General features: G+C 44.6%; 1 protein-coding gene across 2 annotated transcripts in view; it reads left to right on the top strand.

Moving 5' to 3' along the window:
- Positions 1-18,703, top strand: part of LOC145338870 (striatin-interacting protein 1 homolog) — a 173,254-nt gene that overhangs the window by 47,473 nt on the left and 107,078 nt on the right. For both annotated transcript variants that reach the window (XR_013885918.1, XM_080183267.1), the window contains exons 8-9: positions 8,958-9,085; positions 9,688-9,870. Coding sequence is in view for 1 of the 2 variants with exons in the window: in XM_080183267.1 (XP_080039393.1) it covers positions 8,958-9,085; positions 9,688-9,870 (311 nt within the window). In the remaining variant the exon portion in view is untranslated. The remainder of the gene's footprint in view (positions 1-8,957; positions 9,086-9,687; positions 9,871-18,703) is intronic.

Below are 18,703 nucleotides of genomic sequence, written 5' to 3'. Positions count from 1 at the left end.
ATAGATAAGGTGGATACTTGGAAGCTATTTCCCAGAGCTGAAATGGTCGCTGTGAGAGGACACAAGTTTAAGGTGCTGGGGAGCAGGTACAGAGGGGATGTCAGGGGTAAGTTTTTCACTCAGAGTGGTGAGTAAGTGGAATCGGCTGCCGTCGGTGGTGGTAGAGGCAAACTCGTTGGAGTCTTTTAAGAGACTTCTGATGAGCACGTGGGATTTAATGGGATTGAGAGTTGTAGATAGGCCTGGTAGGTATGGTTATGATCGGTGCAACTTGTGGGCCGAAGGGCCTGTGTGTGCTGTAGTGAAAAAAAAATCAGAGATTTATGCAGTTGGGGCGGGTGTAGGATGTGGAATTAAACAAAGGGAATGTAAATAAGGATACAGCATGTGGGGATGTTGGCATTGGACAGGGGAAGGCACAGTAAGTAATTTCACAACACTAGGTTAAAGTCCAACAGGTTTATTTGGTAGCGTGAGTTTTCGGAGCATTGCCCCTTCATCAGGTGAGTGGACTTCAATCTGGTGTTGTGAGACTACTTACGGAGGATACAGAAGGCTGAGAAGGTGCTAAGAGTGCCCATTAAGTCTTTAGAATGTGAGAATGGCAGAACAGTGGTACAGATTGTTAATGGGCTGCCTGAGGAATGTGGCAATTGCACTGAAAGGAGGGGTGGGAGGAGGAAGAAGTTAGATACATCTCTTGGGGCTGAAGCGATCAAGGGATATGGGGGGGTAGGGGAGATCAGGATATTGAATTTGGTGATCAGCCGTGATCATAATGATTGGCAGAACAGGCTCAAAGGGCCGAATGGCTTAGTCGTGCTTCTCGTTTCTACGATTCTACGAACACAACATCAAGCTTTCAAGTGATCTGGTTCTGTCTGAAGCTTGGTTAAGGATAGATTCAGGACATGGTGTGAGATGGGGAGAAGTTTGTTAGGTGTGTTCAGGAGGGTTTCCTGACACAGTGTGTGGATAAGCCTACAAGAGGAGAGGCTGTCCTTGATTTGATATTGGGAAATGAACCTGGACAGGTGTCAGATCTCAGTGGGAGAGCACTTTGGGGATAGTGATCATAACTCTATCTCCTTTTACATTAGCATTGGAGAGAGATAGGATCAGACAAGCTAGAAAAGTGTTTATTTGGAGTAAGGGGAATTATGAGGCTATCAGGCAGGAAGTTAGAGGCATTAATTGGGAAGAGGTTTTCTCAGAGAAACGTGCAGAAGAAATGTGGCAAATTTTCAAGGGGTATTTGCCTGGAGTTCTGCAGAGCGACGTTCCAATGAGACAGGGAAGTTACGGTAGGTTACAGGAACGTGGTGCACGAAAGCTGTAGTGAATTTCATCAAGAAGAAAAGAAAAGCTTAGAAAAGGTTCAGGGAGCTAGGTAATGTTAGAACTTAGACCATATGGCTAGTAGGAACGAGCTTAAGAAGGAAATTAGGAGAGCCAGAAGGGGTCATAAGAAGGCCTTGGCAGGCAAGATTAAGGAAAACCCCAAGGCATTCTACAGGTATATGAACAGCAAGAGGATAAGATGTGAAGGAATAGGAATGGGAAAATGAAATGTAGTCCTAAAGCCAGTATTGAGGGTCGCGAGGTACTGAGGAAGGTACCAAGGTCGTAGGAGTGTACAGGCAGACAGGATGGTGGGTTGAAGTGTATCTATTCAATGCAAGGAACATCAGGAATAAGGTAGGTGAATTTGGTGCGTGGATTGGTACTTGGGACTATGATATTGTGGCCATTACGGAGACATGGTTAGAACAGGGACAAGAATGGTTGTTGGCAGTTCTGGGGTATAGATGTTTCGGTAAGAGTAGGGAAGGCGCTAAAAGAGGTGGAGGAGTAGCATTGTTAATCAAGGACAGTTTAACAGCTGCTGAAAGGCATTTCGAGGGCAATCTGCCTACTGAGGTAATATGGGCTGAAGTTAGAAATAGGACAGGATCGGTCACGTTGTTAGGAGTTTTCTATAGGCCCCCAAATAGTAATAGAGATGTGGAGGAGGAAATGGCAAAGAAGATTATGGATAAGTATGAGGTCACATGGAGTTATCATGGGTGACTTTAACTTTCCAAATATTGATTGGAACCTTCATAGGTCGAATACATAGAACAGTACAGCACAAACAGGCCCTTCGGCCCACAAGTTGCGCCGATCACGTCTATACCTACTAAGCCATAGACCTATCTATAATCTCCAATCCCATTAGATCCCATATACTCATCCAGAAGTCTTTTAAAAGACCCCAGCGAGTTCGCCTCCACCACCACCACCGACGGCAGCCGATTCCATTCACTCACCACCCTCTGAGTGAAAAACTTACCCCTAACATCTCCTCTGTACTTGCTTCCCTGCACCTTCCCTGCACCTTAAATCTGTGTCCTCTCGTAGCGACCATTTCAGCCGGGGGAAATAGCCTCTGAGAATCCACCCTATCTATGCCTCTCAACATCTTATAAACCTCTATCAGGTCGCCTCTCAACCTTCGTCTCTCCAGGGAGAAGAGTCCCAGCTCCCTCAACCTATCTTCATAAGGCATGCCTCCCAATCCAGGCAACATCCTTGTAAATCTCCTCTGCACCCTTTCAATAGCTTCCACGTCCTTCCTATAGTGAGGCGACCAGAACTGCGCACAGTACTCCAAGTGGGGTCTGACAAGGGTCTTATAAAGAATAGTTTGGATGGGACATTTTTTGTCCCGTGTGTGCAGCAGAGTTTCCTGACACAATATGTGGATGAGCCGACAAGAGGTGGGACCACATTGGTCTTGGGACTGGGTAATGAACTGGGCCAAGTGTTAGATTTGTTTGTAAGAGAGCACTTTGGAGATAGTGACCACAATTCGGTATCCTTCATTATTGCAATGGAGAGGGATAGGGTCACACGACAGGGCAAGGTTTATAATTGGGGTAATTATGATGCGATTAGGGAGCATAGGATGGGAACAGAAACTGTCAGGTATGGGCACAAACGAAAAGTGGAGCTTTTTCAAGGAACAAATACAGCATGTCCTTGATAGGATGTCCCTGGCAGGCAGGGGGGAAATGGCCGAGTGAGGGAACCGTGGTTCACAGAGGAGGTTAAATGTCTTGTTAAGAGGAAAAAGGAAGCGTATTAAAGGATGAAAAAAAAGCAAGGTTCAGTTGGGTTACTTGAGTGTTACAAGGTGGCTAGGAATGAGTTAAAGGAAGGGCTTAGGAGAGCTAGGAGGGGACACGAGAAGTCCTTGGTGGGTCGGATAAAAGAAAACCCCGAGGCTTTTTACTCTTATGTGAGAAGTAAAAGAATGACCAGGGTGAGGTTAGGGCCAGTCAAGGATAGTAGTGGGAACTTGTGAATGGAGTCAGAAAAGATAGGTGAGGCGTTGAATGAATACTTTTCTTCAGTGTTTACTAAAGAGAGGGGCCATGTTTTTGAGGATGAGTGCATGATGCAGGCTGATAGGATGGAGGAGGTCAATGTTCTGAGGGAAGATGTATTAGCAACTTTGAAAAACCTGAGGGTGGATAAGTCCCCTGGGCTAGATGGGATGCATCCTAGGATACTTTGGGAGATAAAGGATAAGATTGCGGAGCCTTTAGCTTTGATCTTTGGGTCCTCACTGTCCACGGGGATAGTGCCAGAGGATAGGAGAGTGGTAAATGTTGTTCCTCCCTTCAAGAAAGGACATAGGAATGACCCTGGTAATTATAGGCCAGTTAGTCTTACTTCAGTAAGTTAATGGAAAGGGTCCTGAGAGATAGGATTTATGACCATTTGGAAAGATGCAGTTTAATCAGGGATAGTCAGCACAGTTTCATGAGGGGTAAGTCCTACCTATCAAATTTGATTGAATTCTTTGAGGAAGTAACTAAGTGTGTGGACGAAGGTAGAGTAGTTGATGTCGTAGACATGGATTTTAGTAAGGCGTTTGATAAGGTTCCCCATGGTAGGCTCATAAAGAAGATAAGGAGGTGTGGGATAGAGGGAAATTTGGCCGATTGGATAAGTAACTGGCTGTGTCATAGAAAAAAGTCTGACAACACCAGGTTTTAGTCCAACCTATTTATTTGATAATATACTCGCAAGCTTTCGGGGTTAGCCCCTTCGTCAGGTGAATGGAGAGTTCTGGCCTCAGACAGAGCATATAAAGAGGACATAGAAGACAGAGGGTGGTGGTGGAAGGAAAACTTTCAGACTGGAGGCCAGTTACCAGCGGTGTACCACAGGGATCAGTGCTGGGTCCCCTGCTATTTGTGATTTTTATCAATGACTTGGAAGAGGGGGCTGAAGGGCGGGTTAGTAGGTTTGCTGATGACACCAAGATTGGTCGAGTAGTGGATGAGATGGCAGGCTCTTGCAGGCTGCAAAGAGACATTGATAGGATGCAGAGCTGGGCTGAAAAGTGGCCAATGGAGTTTAACCCTAATAAATGTGAGGTGATTCATTTTGGTAGAACAAACTTGAATGGAGATTACAGGGTCAACAGCAGGAGGAACAGGAGAGATCTTGGGGTTCATATCCACAGATCTCTGAAGGTGCCACTCAAATGAATAGAGCCGTGAAGAAGGCTTATAGTGTGTTAGCGTTTATTAACAGGGGCATTGAGTTTAAGAGCCGTGGGGTAATGCTGCAACTATACCGGACGTTGGTGAGACCACATTTGGAATATTGTGTTCAGTTCTGGTCACCTCACTATAAGAAGGATGTGGGAGCATTGGAGAGGGTGCAGAGGCGATTTACCGGGATACTGCTTGGTTTGGAGGGAAGGTCTTATGAGGAAAGAACATAAGAAATAGGAGCAGGAGTAGGCCATCTAGTCCCTCGAGCCTGCCCCGCCATTCAGTAAGATCATGGCTGATCTGTCGTGGCTCAGTTCCACATTCCCGCCCTCTCCCCATAACTCTTAATCCCCTTGCCTATCAAAAACCTATCAACCCGCGTCTTAAAAATATTGAGCGAGGCAGCCTCCACCACTTCAACGGGCAGAGAATTCCAGAGATTCACCACCCTTTGAGCGAAGAAGTTCCTCCTCAACTCCGTTCTAAACCGTCCCCCCTTTATCCTGAGGCTGTGCCCTCTAGTCCTACTGTCCTTTCTGAGCGGGAAGAGCCTCTCCACCTCTATCTTATCCATCCCATTCAACATCTTATATGTCTCAATGAGATCTCCCCTCATTCTTCTAAACTCTAACGAGTACAAGCCTAGTTTATTCAGCCTCTCCTCATATTTCAACCCTCTCAACTCCGGAATCAGCCTAGTAAACCTCCTCTGCACTCCCTCCAAGGCCAAAATATCCTTGCGTAAGTGCGGCGACCAAAACTGCACACAGTACTCCAGCTGTGGCCTCACCAGTGCCCTATACAGCTGCAGCAAGACCTCCCTACTTTTATATTCAATCTCCCTCGCTATGAAGGCCAGCATCCCATTTGCCTTCCTGACCACCTGCTGCACCTGCAGGCTGGGTTTTTGCGACTCGTGCACAAAGACCCCAAGGTCCCTCTGCACCGTTGCATGCTGCAGTTTTTCGCCACATAAGTAATGTTCCTTCCTACCATTATTCCTACCAAAGTGGACAACCTCACATTTGCCAACATTAAATTACATTTGCCAGTTCCTGGCCCATTCGCCCAGCCTATCTAGATCCTTCTGCAGACTCTCCACACCCTCCGCACAATTTGCCGTTCCACCAATCTTGGTGTCATCAGCAAATTTCGACACCATACACTCGGTTCCCTCCTCCAGATCATCTGTATACATGGTGAATAGCTGAGGCCCCAGCACCGACCCCGGGGCATGCCACTAGTCACCAACCTCCAATCCGAATAGCACCCATTGACCCCCACTCTCTGCCTCCGATTTGACAGCCAATCCTCTATCCACGCTAACACCCTACCCCCAACTCCATGCCCCCCGACCTTCTGCAATAACCTCTTGTGAGGCACCTTGTCAAACGCCTTCTGAAAATCAAGAAAGACCACCTCCACCGGCTCTCCTCTATCCACCGCCCTAGACACATCCTCAAAGAACTCCAATAAATTTCTCAGACGCGGCTTCCCCTTAACGAAACCGTGCTGCGTCTGCTCTACCAAACAATTCTCCTCAAGATGCCTCGCTATTTTCTCCTTGATCACGGATTCTAACATTTTTCCTACAACAGACGTTAAACTAACCGGCTGAAAGATTGAGGGTGCTGGGGCTTTTCCCTTTGGAGTAGAGGAGGATGAGAGGTGACTTAATAGAGATTTATAAGATGATGAGACGGATAGATAGAGTGGAAGTTCAGAGACTATTTCCTCAGGTGAAAGTAGCTGTTACTAGGGGGCATAACTATAAGGTTCATGGTGGGAGATATAGGAGGGATGTACACGGTAGATTCTTCACTCAGAGAATGGTTGGGATGTGGAATACACTGCCTGCTGTGATAGTGGAGTCAGACACTTTCGGAACATTCAAGTGGTTATTGGATAGGCACGTGGAGCACACCAGAATGATAGGGAGTGGCATAACTTGATCTTGGGATTGGACATAGCTCGGCACAACATTGAGGGCCGAAGCGCCTGTACTGTGCTGTAATGTTCTATGTTCTATGACCTATCAGTGTGATGGTGGGGAAGTTTGTATAGAACCGGTAAAAATAGCAGAGGTACTCAGTGAATACTTTACTTCAGTATTCGCAGTGGAAAAGGATCTTGGTGGTTGTAGTGCAGACTTGCAGCGGACTGAAAAGCTTGAGCATGTAGACATTAAGAAAGAGGATGTGTTGGAGCTTTTGAAAAACATCAAATTAGATAAGTCGCCGGGACGGGATGGGATGTACCCAGGTTACTGTGGGAGGCAAGCGAAGAGATTGCTGAGCCTCTGGCGATGATCTTTGCATCATCAATGGAGACGGGAGAGGTTCTGGAGGATTGCAGATGTGGTTCCTTTATTCAAGAAAGGGAGAAGAGATTATTATCTCTTCTCCCTTTAATTATCGACCAGTGAGCCTAACCTTAGTGGTTGGTAAGTTGATGGAGAAGATCCTGAGAGGCAGGATTTATGAGCATTTGGAGAAGTATAATATTAAGAATAGTCAGCATGGTTTTCTCAAAGGCAGATCATGCCTTACGAGCCTCATTGAATTTTTTGAGGATGTGACTAAACAGAATGATGAAGGAAGAACAGAAGATGTAGTTTATATGGACTTCAGCAAGGCATTTGATAAGGTGCCCCATGCAAAGCTTATTGAAAAAGTGAGTGGACATGGGATCCAAGGGGACATTGCTTTGTGGATTCAGAACTGGCTTGCACATAGAAGGCAAGGAGTGGTTGTAGATGGGTCTTTTTCTGCATGAAGGTCAGTCACCAGTGGAGTGATGCAGGGATCTGTTCTGGGACTCTTGCTGTTTGTGATTTTTATAAATGACCTGGATGAGGAAGTGGAGGGATGGATTGGTAAGTTTGCTGAAGACACAAAGGTTGGAGGTGTTGTGGATAGTGCGGAGGGATGTCAGAAGTTGCAACGAGACATTGATAGGATGCAAGACTGGGCAGAGAAGTGGCAGATGGACTTCAACCCAGATAAGTGTGTGGTGATTCATTTTGGCAGGTCAAATAGGATGACAGAATATAATATTAAGGGTAAAACTCTTGGCAGTGTGGAACATCAGAAGGAACTTGGGTCCGGGTTCATAGGACGCTCAAAGCAGCTTCGCAGGTAGGGGCTGTGGTTAAGAAGGCGTATGGTGTACTGGCATTCATCGATCGAGAAATTGGATTTGAGTCGGGAGATAATGTTGCAGCTGTATAAGACCCTGGTCAGATCCCACTTGGGGAACTGTGCTCAGTTCTGGTAGCCTCATTACAGAAAGGATGTGAAAGCCATAGAAAGGGTGCAGAGGAAATTTACAGGGATGTTGCCTGGATTGGGTGGCATGCCTTATGAGGAGAGGTTGAGAGAGCTTGGTTTTTTTCTCCTTGGAGAAACGAAGGCTGAGGGGTGACCTGATAGAGGTGTATAAGATGTTGAGAGGTATTGATCGAGTGGATTCTCAGAGGCATTTTCCCAGGGCTGAAATGGTTGCCACGAGAGGACACAGGTTTAGGGTGCTGGGGAGTAGGTACAGAGGAGATGTCTTGGGTAAGTTTTTCACTCTGAGGCTGGTGGGTGCTTGGAATTGGCTGCTGGCAGTGGTGGTGGAGGCAGATTCGATAGGGTCTTTTAAGAGACTTTTGGGCAAGTACGTGGAACTTAGTAAGATTGAGGGTTATAGATAAGCCTAGTATGTAGAGACATGTTCGCGAACTTGTGGGCCGAAGGGCTTGTTTGTGCTGTAGTTTTTCGATGTTTCTATTTGTGGCCTAAGTCAAAAATAAAATAGAAGTATGTCACGCCTCAGAAATTATAGCTCATCCAAACCAGAATTTTTGGCAAAGTCATCATAGGTGCCAAGTGATGATGGATCATGTAGAAACTGTCCTCAAAGTCACCCTAATCTTCTGCACTGATGTTGTGAAATCATTAAACCATTGAATTTGGGGAAAGCTGGAAATTGTTTTGCTTGCAGGAAGTTCCACAAGTTGCAGTTGGATGAATCAATAGTTAATCTATTTCTTGCTATTGCTAAGGGAGGAATATTGCCGAGGATGTTGGGGGAAATTCATGCTGTTCTTCACTTAAATGGGATGATTAAACTGAACTTGTGGAACATTGAAAACCTATGTGAAGGACAAAGCAGCATTTCTTTGGTGTTGTAATGAAGTGTCAGCCTAGACTATGTGCTCCAATGGTAACCAACAATCTTCTATCTCAGAAATTGCATGGATCAAATGGCCTCATTTTAATAATGCATTTTCCACATACCTTTTTGTTTCTAAAGAAGTCTGATCTCCACCCGCTTCCAACCTACCTGTCTCTTTAAGTAAAAATTCCCTAAAATATTTGTCTACTTGCATGTACTATACGTACCCTTTCTTTTTTCCCTTAGGTGTATCCCTGTACAACAATGAACCATTTTCAGTCATGCTGTTTGGGATGGTGACCAAGTTCTGTAGTGGCCATGCTCCTCATTTCCCCATGAAGAAAGTCCTCTTGCTGCTTTGGAAAACTGTCTTGGTGAGTTTCAATGAAACGAGAAAATCATTTGCATTACAAGTATTCATTGATTAAAGAAGTTAATTTACCATCTATATTTTAAAAGTAAAAATTACCAACTTTAGTTGTAGTTTAGACAAGAGGGAAAGTCTGTTGTGTGGAGTCAGACGTTCTGGCTTTAATCCATAGTTTGCTTTGAGCCAGTTTCCTCAACTGGCAAGGGTATTAACATTTGTCGTAGATCCTGAACGGCAGTGGAAGAATATTAATGATTTTTGTTCCTGATTGCTGTCTAGTGATTCCTACTGAAAATTGATAGGTGTGTGCTAGACTGGAAGCATCTGTGTTACCCTCAAAGGTTGAGCGTTCTGTTTTGGCACATGCGTGAGGAATGATCACTTGAAGCAAGTTTCAAAGCCATGCCAGTGATTGTTGATCTGATATTAACATTCATAGATGTTTAAAATGCTCCAAAGTCTGAACTGTATGTGAGAGTTCACTTTGCTCGTGCTTAAAATTCCTGAGTCGGAAAGTATTGGCACAAGTTTCTGTTTGCATTTAAGTGTAACGGTAATGTTCAGGTGAGATCCTTAAGTTTATAAGTTTTATTGGCTCTTTAATAGCTGTCACTGGGAGGCTTTGAAGACTTGCAGATTCTTAAAGTAAAGAAACGTGAGGCACTTGGGCTGCCGCCACTTCCAGAAGACAGCATCAAAGTGATCCGTAACATGAGAGCTGCCTCACCACCAGCATCTGCCTCTGACCTCATAGAGCAGCAGCAGAAAAGGGCTCGCAGAGAACACAAGGTAAAGAGTGACTTGTCTTCACCACATCAGTCACTGGTCCCTGATGATGTGGCCATACCTATATTGACATCAGCTCTTGAAGATGCACTCCATTAGCTGATTTGCAACTAGATAGCTTTGTTATGATACAAAGAACAGAACAGTACAGGAATAGGTCCTATGGCCCTCTAAGCCGGCGCCGATCATGAAGCCTGCCTAGATTAAAATCGTACGTGCTTACGGAGTCAATTCCCATCCTATTCATGTATTCGTCTAGATGCCCCTTAAATGCTATTATCGTATTTGCTCCCACCACCTCCCCAGGTAGCGAGTTCCAGACATTCACCACCCTCCGTGTTTAAAAAAAATTTGCCTCGCACATCTCCTCTAAATTTTTCCCCATGCACCTTAAACCTATGTCCCCTAGTACTTGACTTTTCTACCTGAGGAAAGAGCACCTGACTATCCACTCTGTCCATTCTTGTAGACCTCTATCAGGTCTCTGCTCAACCTCTGTTGTGCCACAGAACAAACTGAGTTTATCCAACCTCTCCTCGTAGCTAATATTTCCCAGAACAGGCAACGTCCTGGTAAACCTCTTCTGTACCTTCTCCAAAGCTTCCATGTCCTTCTGGTAGTGTGGTGACCAAAACTGTACACATTATTCCAAATGAGGCCTAACTAAGCTTCTGTACAGCTGCAGCATGACCTGCCAATTTTTATATTCAATTTCCCTGACTGATGAAGGCAAGCATACCGTATGCCGCCATGACTAATTTTTCCACCTGCATTGCCACTTTCAGTGATTGGTGGACCTGTATGACCAGATCTCTCTGCCTGTCAGTACTCCTAAGGGTTCTACCGTCTATTGTATAATTCCTACACGCATTAGATCTTCCAAAATGCATTTCTTCACGTTTGTCTGGATTAGACGCCATCTGCCAGTTCTCTGCCATGTCTTCAATCTTCCTGTATCCTCTGACAATCCTCTTCACTATCTGCAACTCCACCAATTTTTGTGTCATCTGCAAACTTACTAATCAGACATTTTCCTCTAAATCATTTACATATACCATGAACAACAAAGGACTCAGAATTGATTGCTGTGGTAAAACATTTACACAGCCATCTCAGTGTTTTCAAATTGTAATTTTTTTTTAGAAGAAATCTTCTAAAGAAATCCAATTCCATTGTTTCCGTACAGTTTCTGCTCTTAGCATTGAGAAAGTGTTCTGATGTTCCTTCTCTTGGATCTACAGTGTCCTTGCTAGTCACCCCAGACCCTCTGATTAGAAAGGAATAATAGAGGGTTGGCTATGAAAGAAAGTTCATTACAATCATATGAACCTAGTCAAAAATAAAAGAAAGGAAAAAGGAAAGCGTACATAAGGTTCAGAGAGCTAGGAGATGTTAGGGATCTAGGGGAGTATATGGCCTGTAGGAAGGAACTTAAGAAGGAAATTACGAAAGCCAGAAGGGGTCATGAGAAGGCCTTGGCAGGTAAGATTAAGGAGAGCCCTAAGGCGTTCTACAAATATGTGAAGAGTAAAAGAATGAGATGTGAAGGAATAGGACTTATAAAACGTGAAGGTGGGAAAGTTTGTACAGAACCGGTAGAAATAGCAGAGGTGCTTAATGAATACTTTACCTCGGTATTCACGGTAGAAAAAGATCTGGGTTGTTGTACTGCAGGCCTGCGGCGGACTGAAAAGATTGAGCATGTGGACATTAAGAAAGAGGATATGTTAGAAATTTTGAATAGCATCAAGATAGATAAGTCGCCGGGACCGGATGGAATGTACCCCAGGTTACTGTGGGAGGCGAGGCAAGAGATTGCAGAGCCTCTTGCGATGATCTTTGCATCGTCGATGGAGACGGGAGCAGTTCTGGAGGATTGGAGGATTGCGGATGTGGTTCCTATATTCAAGAAAGGGAATAGGGACAGCCCAGGAAATTACCAACCGGTGAGTCTTACCTCAGTGGTTGGTAAATTGATGGAGAAGATTCTGAGGGACAGGATTTATGCACATTTAGAGAAGTTTAGTATGCTCAAAAGTAGTCAGCACGGCTTTTGTCAAAGGCAGATCGTGCCTTACAAGCCAGGTTGAGTTCTTTGAAAATGTGACTAAACACATTGACAAAGGAAGAACGGTAGATGTGGTTTATATGGACTTCAGCAAGGCATTTGATAAGGTGCCCCATGCAAGACTTCTTGAGAAAGTGAGAGGGCATGGGATCCAAGGGGCTGTTGCCTTGTGGATCCAGAACTGGCTTGCCTGCAGAAGGCAGAGAGTGGTTGTAGATGGGTCTTTTTCTGCATGGAGGTCGGTCACCAGTGGAGTGCCCCAGGGTTCTGTTCTGGGATTCTTGCTGTTTGTAATTTTCATAAATGACCTGGATGAGGAAGTGGAGGGATGGGTTGGTAAGTTTGCTGATGACACGAAGGTTGGTGGTGGTGTTGTGGATAGTCTGGAGGAATGTCAGAAGTTGCAGCGTGACATAGACAGGCTACAAGGCTGGGCGGAGAAGTGGCAGATGGACTTCAACCCAGATAAATGTGTAGTGGCCCATTTTGGCAGATCAAATGGGATGAAGGAGTATAATATCAAGGGTAAGACCTTAGCAGTGTAGAGGATCAGAAGGACCTTGGGGTCCAGGCCCATAGGACTCTTAAATCGGCCTTGCAGGTAGAGGATGTGGTTAAGAAGGCATATGGTGTACTGGCCTTTATCAGTCGAGGGATTGAGTTTAGGAGTCGGGAGATAATGTTGCAGCTTTTAAGACCCTAGTCAGACCCCTGTTGGAGTACTGTGCTCAGTTCTGTTCGCCTCATTACAGGAGGGATGTGGAAGCTATTGAGAGGGTGCAGAGGAGATTTACAAGGATGTTGCCTGGATTGGGTGGCATGCCTTATGAGGATAGGTTGAGGGAGCTCGGTCTTTTCTCCTTGAAGAGACGAAGGATGAGAGGTGATCTGATAGAAGTGTATAAGAGGTATAGATCGGGTGGATTCTCAGAGGCTTTTTCCCAGGGCTGAAATGGTTGCTACGAGAGGACACAGGTTTAAGGTGTTGGGGAGTAGGTACAAAAGAGATATCAGGGATAAGTTTTTCACTGAGAGGGTGGTGGGTGAGTGGAATCGGCTGCCGTCGGTGGTGGTGGAGGCCAATTCGTTAGGGTCTTTTAAGAGACTTCTGGATGATTAGGACTTATAAGATTGAGGGTTATAGGTAAGCCTAGTAGGTAGGGATATCATCGGCGCAACTTGTGGGCCGAAGCGCCTGTTTGTGCCGTAGTTTTCTATGTTCTATAGGATTATGTCGAATATATGGCACAGAAGCAGGCCGTTGGACCCAACCAAGTTATGCTTATGTTTATGCTCCACTTGTGCCCTCTCATATAAATCTACCATTGTAACCGTTTATTCCCTTCTCCCTCAATTCTTGCCTGGCAGAGTTCATCTCTATTAATGCTATTCCAGTTATTTCAACCATATGTATCTTTCCTCTCCCCCCCCACCCCAACCTCATTTTTCCTGATCTTGTCTTTTACAATGTTGAGGTTTCCAGTTTTGGATAGCAGCATGTCCTGGATGTTGGGCAGGACTCTGCCCTGTGCTATGGTGAGTCCATCCAGCAGCTTGTTGAGCACCCCATGGTTGCAGGTGGCAAACTGAAGGTCATGGGGAATGATGCAGGCCATCATGTCCTGGACTACATTGCCGGGCATTTCCAGATCTCGTTTGGCTCGAATAGGATAGCTGGGGGCTCTGGTCTCGATGTGCTTGGGAAGCTGATTATTGTGTACTGTGTAGTAGTTGATGGTTGCAGCCAAGGGGAACTAGAGACCTGGCCTAGAGGAATGGGCTTTGGCTAGATCAGGCCCCAGCCAGCGGGGCCGCTGCTATGGGCTTCATGCTCTCTCTGTTCTGTGACTGTTCCCTGGGACTGAGGCTCATTAGATACTAGCTTCAAGACCTGGGAGTCCGTTTTAACTGTGATTGGGCTTGGCTTTAACTGGGGTGGGCTTTCGCCTTGGGAGCAGCCAACACCCGTGGGCAGCATCTCAGTGTCTCCTTCCCACCCTGTGCTGCAGCAATGTTTTATGATTCTATTTTGTTAGATTTAATAACTTAGTACTTGGAATTACAATCGCTGACGAGGTGTTATAAACCAGAGTCCCTAGTGGTACAGTGGTTAACACTGCTGCCTCCCAGTGCTAGGGATCTGGGTTTGATTCTGGCCTCAAGTGACTGTGGGGTTTGCACTTTCTCCTCATGTTCATGTCAGTTTCCTATGGGTGCTCGGATTTCCTCCCACCCTTCAAAAATGTGCGGGTTAGGTTGATTCGCTATGCTAAATTGCCTCTTAGTGTCAGGATGGTTAGCAGGGTAAATATTTGTGGTTGTGGGGATAGGGCCTGGGTAGGACTGCAGGTGCAGGCTCAATAGGCGAATGGCTTCCTTCTGCATTGCTGTGATTCTAAGTTTCTATGATTTGCAAGGGTGTTACTTATCCTGCACAGTGAGGAAGCAAGTCATCTGAGTTGAGTGAAGCTCAGTTAACTTATTATTGAACTTCTTGATTAGATGACAACATTGAATCTCATTCCTTACATTAAACTTGTTTTGTAGATTTATACCTATGCTTGAGTCTTTGGCCTTCAATAATTGGAATCTGGGATGAATCATCTGATCTTAGCTTATTAGTGTAAGTTGCTAGTAGTGCTTTGAATTCAAAGATGAGAGAAATTCCCAAGGAACTAAATTCCTCATGTGGAAATGGAAAAGTGGCCCTCAAGAAAATATCACAGTCCTCAAACATATTTTGACCTCTGTTGCCTAATTGCCCCTTAAGTATATCTACACCATTCACTTCAACCAACCAGATACTATGGCTACAAGGGCAGGTCAGAAGCTGGGACTTCAGAGGTGCATAACTCCTGTCTGGACTCCCCAAAGCTTGTACACTATCTACAAGAACACAAGAAAGAGGAACCCATGGCCCATTCAGCCTGTTCCACTATTCAGTATAATCTCGGGCTTCAATTCCACTTCTTATCTCTTCCCCATATCGCCTGCTTCCCTGAGAGACCAAAAATCTGTCTCCCCACCCTAAACTGTATTCAGTATTGGCACATCTACAACCTTTTGTGGCAACAAATTGCAAAGATTCATAACTGAGCGAAGTAATTTCCCCAAGGCACAAGTCAGGAATGTGGGCATCACTACAGCAGTTCCTGGGTAGTGTCCTAGGCCCAACCACCTTCAGCCGCTACATCAATAATCTTCCTTCTGTCATAAGGTCAAACGTGGGAATGTTCACTGATGAATGCACAATGTTCAGCACCATTTGCGACAACTCAGATACTGAAACAGTCCATGTCCAAATGCAGCAAGACCTGGACAATATCCTTGCTAAGGTGACGTTTGCCTCACAAATAACAGTCCATGATCATCTCCAACAAGAGTGAATCTAACCATCAATTTTGACATTCAGTGGCATTGCCATCACTGAACAATATCAACCGACTAAAGAACAGTTTCTTTCCTGTGCCATCAGACTTTTCAAGGACCTATCATTTATTAAGCTGATCTTTCTCTTCATCTTGCCTATAACTGCGACACTATCATCTACCTACCTTTTCCTTCTCTGCTGTGTACTCTATGAATGGTATGTTTTGTCTCAATAGTGCTCAAGAAACAATACTTTTCTCTGTATATGTGACAATAATAAATCAAATCACTATCACCATTTTGAGGGTTAACATTGACCTCAGACTCAACCGGACTAGCTATATAAAGGATGTGGCTGCTACATCATATCAGAGGCTAGGAATCCTGCAGCAAGTAACTCACCTGCTAACTCTCCAGTTGCCTGGATGAATGCAGTTCGAACAGCACTCGAGAAGCTCAATACCGTCTAGGACAAGCAACCTGCTTGTTTGACGCTACATCCACAAACATTCACTCCCTCCACCACCAGTGTACACTGGACGCAATGTGTACCATCTACAAGATGCACTGCAGGAACTCACCAGGACTGCAGTAGCTGCGCTGTGGGTGTACTGACGCCTCAGGGGCTACAGCAGTTCAAGGAAGTGGTTCAGTATCTCTATGCAATTAGGGATTTGCATAAGTTTTGAACTAGCTAGTCAAACCCCATCCTATCACATCCCATGAAAGAAAAGAAACACATTCTGTTGTATTGAGTTCCAGATTCTTACCACTCTTTGGATGAAGAGGTTTCTTCTGAATTCGCTGTTGGGATTTTTGATGACCGTCTTGCTTCCCCATAAAAGGAAGCATTATTTCTTGAGGGTCAATTGAGCCACAGTTAACACCAAATGTCATATGTAAAATTATTAAGGTTTGTGACAATACTGTGCCTTTAAGAAATGTATTTGTGTCATGCTTCTTGTGAGGGGTCTGTTTTATACTTCAGCTCTGATTACAATTGACAGCCCACATGCGGAGTATGCAGAAAAGTAATTGCTCCTAATTATTGGGATGTTTGTTGTTATTTTTGGGGTTGTCTCCTGGGATTTCAGAGTAGGGGTTAATTAGTTTGAGTGATAGGAGAAAGTCATGTGAATGGACCGAGCCAGGCTTACCGAGAGACAAGTAGGCAGTTGTCTGGTGGGGGTCTGCAGAAGGCAAGAGGTGTTTTCTCCCCTCTTTCTCTGGAGTTCCTCTGGATCAAAACAACTCTTTCTCTGGACACTGCTGTCTGAGAGTCAGAAGACTCTCTATCTCTGTACCGCTGTCCAGAGGTGTTAAAAGACAAGAGAGGGAACTCATGTATACCTCTGTGCTTTGCTAACTGATTCTGAAGAGGAGTTATGATCAAACTGTATTGTTAAATGAAGTTTGTTTTAATAAAAATTTCTTAGTGAGTCAATAGAATCACACCTGGAGTGAAATACCTTATGCTTACACTGATAGAAACATAGAAACTAGAAGCAGGAGTAGGCCATGCAGCCCTTCAAGCCTGCTCCGCCAATCATCAAATTCAATACCCTGATTCCGCACCCCCCCTCCCGCACTCCCCAATCCCTTGATCCCTTTAGCCCCCGGAGCTAATTTCTTCTTGAAATCGGACAACATTTTGGTCTCAACTATCTTCAGTAGTGTTGAATTCCACACATTCACCACCCTCGAGATGAAGAAATTTATTTTCACCTCAGTTCTAAAAATTTTACCCCTTTATCCTCAAACAATGACCCCAAGTTCTGAACTTCCCCACCATTGGGAACATTCTTTCTGAATCTACCCTGTCTAACTCTGATTAAACCACTGCCTTCCAAATGTTGAGTTATGAAATCCTTGATAATGGACTTTAGCAACTTCCCCAATACCGATGACGTTAGGCTCGCTGGTTTATAGTTCCCTGTTTTCTACTTCCCTTTTTGAATAATGGGCTTATATTAGCTACCCTCCAATCTGTCGGAACTATCCCAGAGTCCAAAGCATTTTGGAAAATAACCACCAATGCATCTACTATTTCCAGGGCCACTTCCTTAAATACTCTGGGATGAAGATTATCAAGACCTGGAGATTAATCCGCCTTAGATCCCATAAATTTCCTGAAAACCATTTCTCTATAAAGTTAATTTATTTCAGCTCCTCATTAAAACATGTTTCTCTCAGCACTTCTGGCACATTATTCATGTCTTCTTTTGTTAAGGACAGAAACAAAATACAAATTTAATTCCTCAGCCATTTCTCTGTTTGTTTATGAGCTTTCTCATTTCTGACTGTAAGGGGTTTAAATTTGTTTTTGTCAATCTTTTTCTCTTTACAAACTTTACAGTCAGTTTTTAAGTTCCCTGCTAGCTTACTTTCATACTCCATTTTTCCCTTCTTATTCAATCCCTTGGTCTTCCTTTGCTAAATTTTAAACTGCATCCAATCCTGAGGCCTATTACTTTTTCTTGCCAATTTCTATGCTTTTTGCTTGAATCTAATATTATCTCTATATTTCCCTTGTAAGCCATGGTGTGGCCACAATTCCCTTTCCGCTCTTGCGCCAAACAGGAACAAACACTGAATAACCCTCAATGTTTATTTCACATTCTTGGTCACCATGGAGCCATGTCTCCGTAATGCCAACTATATCGCACCCCTTTACATCTATCTCTGTAATTAAATAACCCATTTTGTTTCAAATGTTCTGAGCACTCGCATACAAAACCTTAAGGCAGGCACTTTTAATGTTTCTTCTCCCTTTCCTACTATTTTTCATTCAGTCCTAACCTGATCCTGGCCCTTGATTTCTCTGCCTCTCACTTTCCTTATTCTCCTTACTGTCTTTGCCTCTTTTTCTTAATTTCCCCCACTCTGAGTCCTTGCAAAGGTTCCTGTCTCCCTGCCATATTAGTTTAAACCCTCCCCAACCACTCTAGCAGGTATCCCCTAAGGCCATCAGACCTGATCCTGCCCAGGTGTGACCCATCCGGTTTGTACAGGTCCCAGCTCCTCCAGGACTGGTCCCAATGCCCCAGGAATCTGAAGCCATCCCCCTCACGCCATCTTTTCGGCCACACATTCATCCTGTGTATCCTGCTGTTACAGGTAGCACAGTCTCTTTTATGGTCACAGAAACGCTTGTCTGTTCTCCTTACAATTGTATCCCCTATAACTATTGAATTCCCACATTTTTAACCCTCCCCTCTTCAGTAGAACCAACCATGGCGCCAAAATCAAAATCAGTCGAGGCTAACTTCATAATATACTTTGGAGTTTCCCATGTAGTCGCTGACAGGTTCAGATATCTGGAAATGGAATTTGCAAAGGCATGAAAGCTGATAAGGGAAGTCATGTGAAAAAGACGAAAGTGATGGAATAAGTTTCCAG

This window comes from Carcharhinus amblyrhynchos, unplaced genomic scaffold, assembly GCF_965287045.1.
Source record: "Carcharhinus amblyrhynchos unplaced genomic scaffold, sCarAmb.v2.hapA chromosome_203, whole genome shotgun sequence".
Classification (NCBI taxonomy): Eukaryota; Metazoa; Chordata; class Chondrichthyes; order Carcharhiniformes; family Carcharhinidae; genus Carcharhinus; species Carcharhinus amblyrhynchos.
This window is presented reverse-complemented; position numbering and strand designations above follow the sequence as displayed.